Source organism: Mus caroli, chromosome 17 (assembly GCF_900094665.2).
Source record: "Mus caroli chromosome 17, CAROLI_EIJ_v1.1, whole genome shotgun sequence".
NCBI lineage: Eukaryota > Metazoa > Chordata > Mammalia > Rodentia > Muridae > Mus > Mus caroli.
Genome location: NC_034586.1, coordinates 42,732,657 through 42,742,730, shown reverse-complemented (window position 1 = coordinate 42,742,730; position 10,074 = coordinate 42,732,657). Strand labels below are relative to the sequence as shown.

General features: G+C 55.8%; 1 protein-coding gene across 6 annotated transcripts in view; it reads left to right on the top strand.

The window, feature by feature from the left end:
- The first annotated feature begins 4,713 nt into the window (after positions 1 to 4,713).
- The window catches only part of Vegfa (vascular endothelial growth factor A), a 15,433-nt gene continuing 10,072 nt past the window's right edge, over positions 4,714 to 10,074 (top strand). For 3 of the 6 annotated variants that reach the window (XM_021150150.2, XM_021150146.2, XM_021150145.2), the window contains exons 1-2: positions 4,714 to 5,802; positions 8,694 to 8,742. In XM_021150150.2, coding sequence (XP_021005809.1) covers positions 5,737 to 5,802; positions 8,694 to 8,742 — 115 coding nt within the window. In that variant the 5' untranslated portion in view covers positions 4,714 to 5,736. Of the gene's footprint in view, positions 5,803 to 6,190; positions 6,613 to 7,843; positions 7,964 to 8,033; positions 8,445 to 8,693; positions 8,743 to 10,074 lie in introns of those variants that run through there. The other 3 variants (XM_029471237.1, XM_021150149.2, XM_029471236.1) reach the window with 3 other exon arrangements.

The window sequence follows — 10,074 nt, the reverse complement described above, 5'->3', positions numbered from 1 at the left end:
GGAATCACCAACCAGTGACTTCAAGGAAGATGAGGGCTAGTTGGTTATGCGTATGACTAATTCTAGTAATCCCACTACTTGAAAATTTGAGGCAGGAGGATTATGAATTCCAAGCCAGCCTGGGATACATAGTAAGACCAAAAGATGAAGATAAAACGGAAACAAGGTGAAACCAAAATGACTGAGGAGGAGTTAGAAGGAGTTGGAAGTTTCCTGCCTTCTGGGCTGAAGGTGTGTCTCGCCTCCATTGACCCGTGCTAGGTCCCGGATGTCACCATGACATTCCTGCTAGATTTTTTGAGTTAAACATTGCTCTCTTCAAGAGTCATAAGGACACAGGCCACCTGAAGACATGACATTTGGTATCAAGGGACAGTCTCAGCTGTCACTGTCTCTAGTGACTCAGAGCTAGGGAATCTTGCCTAGAAGTGGAGGGCCAGCAGCAGGACTGGTGAACTGGTGCTGACCAAGGTCACACCGCCTGTGGCCTTCTCAGCTCTCCTGGAGGCAGGGACAGAACTAGAGAAAGTGTTATCCTGCTCTGGGCTCTGGTCTAGCCAAGTGGCCCTGGGCTTATCCCAGGTTGTTGCTTAGGGCAAACGATGGCCCCAGCATAGTATATGACTAGACCTACCTCTACTGTCTGGATTTTTTTTTTTTTTAAACATTCTCTGGGGACGTATTACCTCCTTCCTGGTAGGGGCTGCCAAGAAAGCAGTGTGGAACTTACCCCTGACAGAACAGTATTGTCCCCTGGGCTCTGTCTAGGATGTTCCCTAAAACAATCCCTCAGCTGGGCCTACCCTCCAAGTCCTTATCCTCAGACCCAGAGGAGGACCTGGGAGGCAGCCTTACAGAAATCTCTAGAAATCCCTTGTCTCTTCTCCCCAGTTCACCCCAATGGCTAAATTCCTGAAACTCCTGCTTCTCCCCCAAAACCCAACTGAACGTGTCAGGTCCTTCAGGATTGTGTCACCTGCTCCTAGCAATTATGTAGCCCATCACTTTAGTCTTTTGCTCACCTGCATACGGGAAGCCTCTTCCACACTGTGGGAAAACAGGATCCTGCCCAAATCAGAGCTTGCCTGAGGAATGTGGTAACCGATCGGGAGTCTATGCCCCATGCCACTTCATGCAGGAAGCATTTTGGGCCAGCCAATATGGCTGTTTTGCTGGCTAATGCTGAAAGACTCCCCCCCCACACACACCGCCTTTGGTATACTATTAGTCTGTCCACAGAAATTCTTCAAGGCAGAAACCCTGGCTCAGAAAAAAAGATAAGAAAAATGACTAGAAGGAAGAGGAAGAAGAGGAGGAGGAGGAAGAAGAAGGAGGAGGAGGAGGAAGAGGAGGAGGAGGAGGAGAAGAAGAGGGGGAGGGGGAGGAAAGATCGATTTTTGGCCTTTACTTTGGAAGGGCTGACACAGCTGCCCCACGTCACTGGTTTGAGAAAGGGTTTCAACGTGAAGCCTAGGTTCTGCTTACTTTATGAATCTCCTGAGTGTTGGGGATTCCAGATGAGCACCCCCATGCCCAACCTGACTTTATTTCAGTTCTGACAATCTCCTCCCCGTCTCTGAACAAGATTCTCTGAAGATGCCACTGATTGACCACCTAGTGGATTGTTCCCTAGAGCCCCACGATGCCACGAAAAGATTCATCCTGGTTGGTCTGACTTGTGTTAGCCAGCATGAGATCGACAGGGGGAACCCCCATTTCTTTGGGGGTACACTGTTTAAATAAGTTGAGAGACACGGGGATCTGTTTAGAATATTTCGTGTCTGCCAGGCCCACTACACTCCCATGTCCCCTGTCCTGCAGTGACCTGGGGGAGAGATGATGAACGAAATCTATTCTGGGAAATGAGCCCCCAGGAAGAGCAGGAATAATGGGATACTTGTCACTTCCCCTCTTCTTTCTAGATTCCCTGAGGTTTCATTAAGTGACAGTTACTAGGTCCATATCAGTGTACGGACGACACCATTGTGGAATGTGTTGGAGGCAATGTGCAGCTCGTATGGAATCCAGAAGTGACCCTTCCTCTGACCCAGCTTCAGATTGTGTCTCTAAAATGCATGACAGAGGTAGTCGGCCCATCCCTACCCTGATCCGGGTTACTCAAAACCCTTCAGGCCAAGTTGCAGTCTTTACATGGCTTTAGTGCTTTGGAGAGGGAAATCTGCAGCGTCACTGCTCTGGCTCCCTGTACAGGCTCATCTGGGAACACCTTATACATACATATACACATATACTACATATACACATACACATACTATACATATACATATCATGGCTATCTCAGGATAGGAGGAGTCTAAAGCCGTGAAGTTGAGAAGAGCTAATTCCCCTCAAAGCCTCTTCATTTTGCTCCAAACCTCAGAATCCTTTACTGAGTCCCTCTTCTGTAGGCCCGTGGCCTTTCCCAAGACCACAGAACTGTGGTTCTCAGCCTTCCTAATGCTGAGACTCTTTAGTACAGTTCCTCATGTTGTGGTGACCCACCCCCCCCGCCCACCCCCCACCCGCAACATAAAAATATTTTTTGGTGCTACTTCATAACTGTAATTTTGTTACTATTATGGATCATAATGTAACTCTCTGACTTGCAGGCCATCTGATATGCGACCCCTGTGAAAGGGTTGTTGGACAGTCCCTCCAAAGGGTTGGGGGTTGAGAATCACAGCTGGAGGAGGTGGAGATGAGAAGGGCAGCGCTTTGGGAGCCTTCAGTGTCTACAGCCTCTGTTACTCCACGATGAGAGACAGGGGCTCCCTGACAGGGAGCTACATTTGGTGTTCTTGGGGTTAGAGACAGACACGTGAGACATTTGGTGGCTTTCCTTTCTGACTCCTCTTAGTTTACTTAGAGCAGGGATCGGGATCAGGTGAGGAAACCCACAGGAGGGCTCTGGACCAGCAAACATTTACTAACTTCTACTTTCCCTGCTACAAGAGAGCCATCCAGGAGGGGACTCGGGACGAGTAATGATGGGCAGGAAGGGATGGCGTGAGGAGCCAGCTCCCTTCTTCATAAGATCCTCATAATACCGCTCCATTGGAATTGGGGTGCCCAAGAGGTACCAGCATCCCACCCAGCATCATTACTGTGTGCAGAGGGATGGCGATAGTGGATTACGCTTTGGGGGGGGGTGGGCAATAGGAAGATTGTTGAGTTCTCTTTCTCAGAAGTCCAGCAGATCTGGGTGAGGGCTGGGACTGGTTGGTCCCTCTCTTCCCACAGGTATCGGAGCCCCCTCTTGTTCCCAGGGGAGCCTAGGAGCAGCTGGGCCAAAGCCCAACCAGGAATTTTTCCAGGCTGGTTCCTATATCCAAGGGTGGGTTGGAGGTGGGGGTTTTGGAGAGCTCTTAAGGAAGACACTGAGGACATGGAGAAGGGGACTTAGTAGAAAGAGAGGGGACAGAGCCACATGGGCTAAGTGTGCAAGCATAGAGAAATAGCCAAGGATTTTAGGGAGAATGGGAGGACAGAGTACACCCCTGAATTCTGTTTAGAAGATGAACTGTAAGCCTAGGCTAGAACTGAGGGAGCCTCTACTCCCATCCTTCCCAGGGTTGGTGGCAGTGCTGGGCAGCTGGCCTACCTACCTTTCTGAATACTAGGGTAGGTTTGAATCACCATGCTGGCCTGGCCCGCTTCTGCCCCCATTGGCACCCTGGCTTCAGTTCCCTGGCAACATCTGTGGGGGTGGGGTGGGGGGGTGATCAGGAGGAACAAGGGCCTCTGTCTGCCCAGCTGTCTCTCCTTCAGGGCTCTGCCAGACTACACAGTGCATACGTGGGCTTCCACAGGTCGTCTCACTCCCGGCCACTGACTAACTCCAGAACTCCACTTCCCGTTCTCAGTGCCACAAATTTGGTGCCAAATTCTCTCCAGAGAAGCCTCTCTGGAAACTTCCCAGAGGATCCCATTCACCCCAGGGCCCTAGCTCCTGATGACTGCAGATCAGACAAGGGCTCAGATAAGCATACTCCCCCCCACCCCGTAACCCCCTCCCCACATATAAACCTAGAGTTATGCTTCCGAGGCCAAACACGCAACTGTTTGGGTGTGTGTGTGTCAGAAACACGCAATTATTTGAGAGCTCAAAGTCTGCCGCACTCAAGAATCAACTCTCACCCCCTTTCCAAGACCCGTGCCATTTGAGCCAGAGTTGGGGTGTGCATAATGTAGTCACTAGGGGGCGCTCGGCCATCACGGGGAGATCGTGAACTTGGGCGAGCCGAGTCTGCGTGAGGGAGGACGCGTGTGTCAATGTGAGTGCGTGCGTGCATGTGCGTGTGTGTGTAGTGTGTATGTGAGGTGGGGGAGAAATCCAGGGGTCACTCTAGTTGTCCCTCTTCTCATCCGTCCCTGCCAGCTCTCCGCCTTCCAACCCCTACTTTCTCCTATATTCCTGGGAAAGGGAATTGTTCTTAGACCCTGTCCGCATATAACCTCACTCTCCTGTCTCCCCTGATTCCCAATACTCTGGGATTCCCAGTGTGTTCCTGAGCCCAGTTTGAAGGGGTGCACAGATAATTTTGAGGCCGTGGACCCTGGTAAGGGGTTTAGCTTTCCATTTCGCAGTAGTGGCCTAGGGGCTCCCCGAAAGGCGGTGCCTGGCTCCACCAGACCGCTCCCCGGGGCGGGTCTGGGCGGGGCTTGGGGGTGGAGCTAGATTTCCTCTTTTTCTTCCACCGCTGTTACCGGTGAGAAGCGCAGAGGCTTGGGGCAGCCGAGCTGCAGCGAGGCCGCGGCGCTGGGGGCGAGCTGAGCGGCGGCAGCGGAGCTCTGTCGCGAGACGCAGCGACAAGGCAGACTATTCAGCGGACTCACCAGCCCGGGAGTCTGTGCTCTGGGATTTGATATTCAAACCTCTTTATTTTTTTTTCTTAAACTGTATTGTTTTACGCTTTAATTTATTTTTGCTTCCCATTCCCCTCTTAAATCGTGCCAACGGTTTGAGGAGGTTGGTTCTTCACTCCCTCAAATCACTTCGGATTGTGGAAATCAGCAGACGAAAGAGGTATCAAGAGCTCCAGAGAGAAGTCAAGGAAGAGAGAGAGAGACCGGTCAGAGAGAGTGCGCTGGCGAGCGAACAGAGAGAGGGACAGGGGCAAAGTGACTGACCTGCTTTTGGGGGTGACCGCCAGAGCGCGGCGTGAGCCCTCCCCCTTGGGATCTTGCATCGGACCAGTCGCGCTGACGGACAGACAGACAGACACCGCCCCCAGCCCCAGCGCCCACCTCCTCGCCGGCGGGCTGCCGACGGTGGACGCGGCGGCGAGCCGCGAGGAACCGAAGCCCGCTCCCGGAGGCGGGGTGGAGGGGGTCGGGGCTCGCGGGATTGCACGGAAACTTTTCGTCCAACTTCTGGGCTCTTCTCGCTCCGGAGTAGCCGTGGTCTGCGCCGCAGGAGACAAACCGATCGGAGCTGGGAGAAGTGCTACCTCGGGCCTGGAGAAGCCGGGGCCCGAGAAGAGAGGGGAGGAAGAGAAGGAAGAGGAGAGGGGGCCGCAGTGGGCGCTCGGCTCTCAGGAGCCGAGCTCATGGACGGGTGAGGCGGCCGTGTGCGCAGACAGTGCTCCAGCCGCGCGCGCGCCCCAGGCCCCGGCCCGGGCCTCGGTTCCAGAAGGGAGAGGAGCCCGCCAAGGCGCGCAAGAGAGCGGGCTGCCTCGCAGTCCGAGCCGGAGAGGGAGCGCGAGCCGCGCCGGCCCCGGACGGGCCTCCGAAACCATGAACTTTCTGCTCTCTTGGGTGCACTGGACCCTGGCTTTACTGCTGTACCTCCACCATGCCAAGGTAAGCGGTCGTGCCCGCCTGCTGTCGCCGGGCCGTGGCGAGCGCCTCTCCCGCTTGGGGACGTGCGTGCGTGCGAGCGCGCGCGTGGGGGGCTTCGTGCCCCACGCGGGTCCTTGGGCACCGGGCGCGAGGCGTCCCCCTCTGTCGTCGTACGTGGAGGGGGAGGGGGTGCGCGCTAGGTGGGAGGGCGCCAGGATCGTCTCGCCGCCCACGCGGGCCCTGCCCACCCACCAGAGTCACCGCACGTACGATCTGGGCCGAGCAGCGAAGGGCGGGAGCCAGAGGAGGAGGCTGAGGGGGCTGGGCTTGTGCCGAGACTGGCGGCAGAAGTTTGCTCCGGGTCGCGGGTCCCCGGAGAACTGGAAGTCCGGGCAAAGGGGGCGGGAGTCCGGAGCCCAGCGGGCATGCCTGGGGGTGCTCGGACCTTGGACCCGGGGAGGGCAGAGATCGTAGAGGGGGCAGGGCGCGGGCGACCGAGGGGGCTTTGCTGTCACTGCCGTTTGGGTCTCTGAGGCCCTTGCAGTGAGTTTGGGGAAAGTTTTAGGATGGATTGCTGCGGGGACCCTCTCCCACCGCTCTAGCTTGTTGGGCCACCTGCACCGCGCCACCCCCTCCCGTCCCCGCTCGCGTCCCGCGCGGTGCCCGCCCTCCCCCGCCTGGCCGGGCGCGCGCGGCGCAGAGCCGATTACATCAGCCCGGGCCTGGCCGGCCTCGTGTTCCCGGAGCCGCGGCTGCCGGAGCCCGGAGACCCGGGCGACGAGCGGCGCCCCTCCCCCCACCGGCCCTCCGCGAGGAAGGTGACCTCTGGAGGTATCCCCAGCTCCGGGACCCGGAGAAACTCCCATACCTCTTTCCTCCGTTCCCAACTTCTACCCGTGCTTCGCGCTAGGAAGAATTTCCCGACGCCCCTTCCCCCTTTCCCCTTTTCCTGCCTGATGTAAAGAGAAGCCCTTCCCACCCTTTTATATTTTCCCTTTCTTTGCGAAGACTCATCGGACCTTTCCTGGACCCTGGGTCCAGGAAAAGGACGGTGACTGTCAGACGTGGGGGTGCTGAGGCCCACCCTCGGGTTCTTTGTGGAACCGCTGACCTAAGTTTTGAGTTGGTGAAGGTGTGCTCCCTCCTCCTCTCACAGTTAGCTGTGCTTCAGGGTTTTTTTTTTTTTTTTTTTTTTTTTTTGCGGGGTGGCGTGTGAATCAACGAAGGGTGGACTGACATCACCCCATTCCCCCCCCCCTTTGGAAACATGACTTGATATTTGCTCTGACAGGGGCAGCCTGCAACCAGCCCTTTCCCATACCTTTGGCAGGATCCCTTGTCAGTCAGTATCTCTCACACACTTTGTCCTGGTAAAGCCCGAAGCCCAGAGAGCAGGTGGTTTAACTCCGAACTTGCCCACCCAACTTGCCTACCAAAGGGTCCTTTCATGCTTATTTCCATGAAGCCTCAGTTGTAGAGCCTTCTTGGAAAGGAGGCAGAAGGAAGGAGAAGGGCAGGTGTCCCTGCCACCATCCAGAGTTCCCCAGACCCTGGCACAAAGGCCTTGGTTCTGGGCCTCCATGTGGGGAGGAGGATAGGAGTGCTTGGCCACAGTGTGACCTTCAGAGGCCCCCAGAGAAGGACACCTGGCCAGTCCCTGCCTTAGAACCTCTCCATCTGGGAAGGGGTTCAAAGTTTCTGTTCCCTTTCTCGACGGGGGGCTAGACAGAAGAATAAGGAGACTGTCATGGGGCTATTGAGGGGGTAGTGAGGGCCTGCAGTGCAGAATCCAGGGCCAACCTGAGGCAGCTGCAATGGGGAAGCTATCTCTTGAGAAGGGTCACCTCTGACCTTGGCCCTGGTGGCAAGGCTGAGGACCCTGGATGGACTGCTCTTAGGGGACAGAGACAGACCAAGGGTGAGAGTCGGTCCTTCTGGGGCAGTTGGAGGTCCAGGTTGGTGTGAGGCAGGTGGCAACAAGGAGACCCTCAGGAAGGCCTGCTGGAAGCCTTGGCTTGCTTCCACTGTCAGGCCCACAAGGCCTTCTTGGTGACCTTCACAGCTTCTGGGGAGGGGAGAAAGGAGCTGGTGGGGATGAGGAAGGTTGGAGGACCCCCTGCGAGCTGGGCAGTACTGAGGAGAAAGCTTCCCTGGTTACCTTCGAGCCAAGTGCCCAGTCCAGGTGAGAGGCTTGGAGATGTGGGAGGGGGAGGCTAGCCAGGCTTGGGAGCTGCAGTCAGGCCCTGGGCAGATGGGGTGGGAGGGAACTTGTACTCTCCCTTAGGGGTTTCCTCCCAGCTAATCACCCCTTGAGCAACCTGTGGGTATGCCGAATATTCCCGAGGCCTGGGGAGAGTTGGAATGGGGGAGGGTAGTTGGTGCCCTTCGGTCCCCTGCACCCCTCCCTCTTCAACACGAGCTCCCTGGTATTTGTCATGTCAGCAGGAGAAGGTCACCACGTTGTTTTTCTCGCCCCCAGTCCTTCCTTCCTGCCCCCGTCCAAATTTGTCCTCCTATTTGACCTTAATACTTACCCATGGCTTTGGACCAAGGAATCGGGGGCAGTGGGAAAAGGGAGAGGGCAAGATTGGAACGGGATTGGGAGCCTGGGTAAAGCAGGATTCTGGTATTTTCCTCCTACACTGTGAGCTCCCTAGTGCATGGTTAGTCCTTAACTTCCATGGGTTCAGAATTGAAGCCGTCTAGAGTAGTGGGTATGCTCTGGACCTGCAGGGACCACTTACATGGTCCTGACCCTGTGTGACTCAGAAGCCTGGGGGTGGGGGGAGGCTGGGAGCTGGGGGTTGGGAGAGTGAGACAAGAAGACATCAAGGGATTCAGTGGTCAGGCCTTGGACGCCCGTGGCTGCCTCTGTCCCTGTCAACGGTTTTTACTCTTTGCTTTGTCCTCAGTGGTCCCAGGCTGCACCCACGACAGAAGGCGAGCAGAAGACCCATGAAGGTGAGTCTCATGCTTTTTAATGGATCCCTGTTGTCTCAGTGGGGTGCAAGGATAAGCCCCATTCCTCTTTTTCAGACCTGGGGGGGGCGGTTGGGGCACAGGAATAGGAGGCATGGGTACTGTTGAAGTTAACCCTTGTGTTTCTTAAGGTGTCTCCTGTTTGGCTTTCTGCTAGAAACAGGACTTGTTGCTTTCTCTAATAGGTTTTCTAGTGAAATTTTATCTGGAAAGCTTGCTGTGAGCACAGACGTGGAGGAAGGCAGCGTTCAGGGTTTCCAGATGTTCTGGGAGGTGTCTCTTGTACCCTCTTCTCTCAGGGGAAGATAAATGTTCAGTGCCACTTCCTACCCACCCATGGCCCACCCGAGGGGGCTGTGACCCTTCCTGTGTGAGGAGGAGGTATGAGGCTGGGGCAGGACAGAAGGATATCCTAACAGGACTCCCCAGTCCTGGCTTTCCAGTGTGGCAGCTTCCATAGACAGCGTTTGGGTGCTGTGAACTTCCCTGCAGGACCAGCAGAGGGCCGGCTATAGCTCTCAGCCGCCCCGCCCCCCTGCCCAACCCTGAGTCCGCCTGCCTTTTGTTCCAGTGTGGTTTGGAGTACCGGGATCCTCCCATTTCTCTGGGGACGCCCTGGCTCTCCCCAGCACCGAGTGTGGCCTCTGCTCCAGCCGGATGCCACTCCCCAAGTGTCCTTCCTCAGAGTAGGGAAGGCCCTGGGGGTCTTTCTCCAGGCTAGTTTCCCTGACCCAAATCCACTGTGGCTGGAGGAGCCAGCAGCCAAGGAAAGCTGGTGATGTCCAGCCGGTTTTGCCTCCTCCCCCAGGAGCTCTTTCTCTGGCCCAGGGCCTGGCTCTCTGCCACTCCCTGGCCCCGGCCAGTGACAGGCCCCTACTTCCAAAGTGCTACCCACCCCCTTCTGCTTCCTAGTGGGCTCTGTGGTCTGGAAGAGGCAAGACAAATGGCCTTTGTTTGATGGAGAAGAGCTTGTCTGCTATAAATAAGGAAAACCACGAAAGCCCGATGCTGAAGTGTATGTGTGCACACGCCCGAGCAGCAGGACAGCGTTCTTTGGGGCAGGGGCCAGACTCCCGTGGGTACTGGCCAAGTCACTTCCTTCACTTCCTATGGACCTTGTGGACTCTAAGAAGTTTTTGGAAAGGATTCTCATCTTAGGTCTTTTTACACAGAGCCCCCACCTCCATTCATTGCTCCGTCCTATCTTTCAGCTGTCTGCTCCTCTAACGAGCCTGGGCCACCTCTGTCCCAGCCATGATGAAGGGTTAGTTTTTTTTTTTTTTTTTTAAATTCTGGGTTAGTCGTCTTCAATAT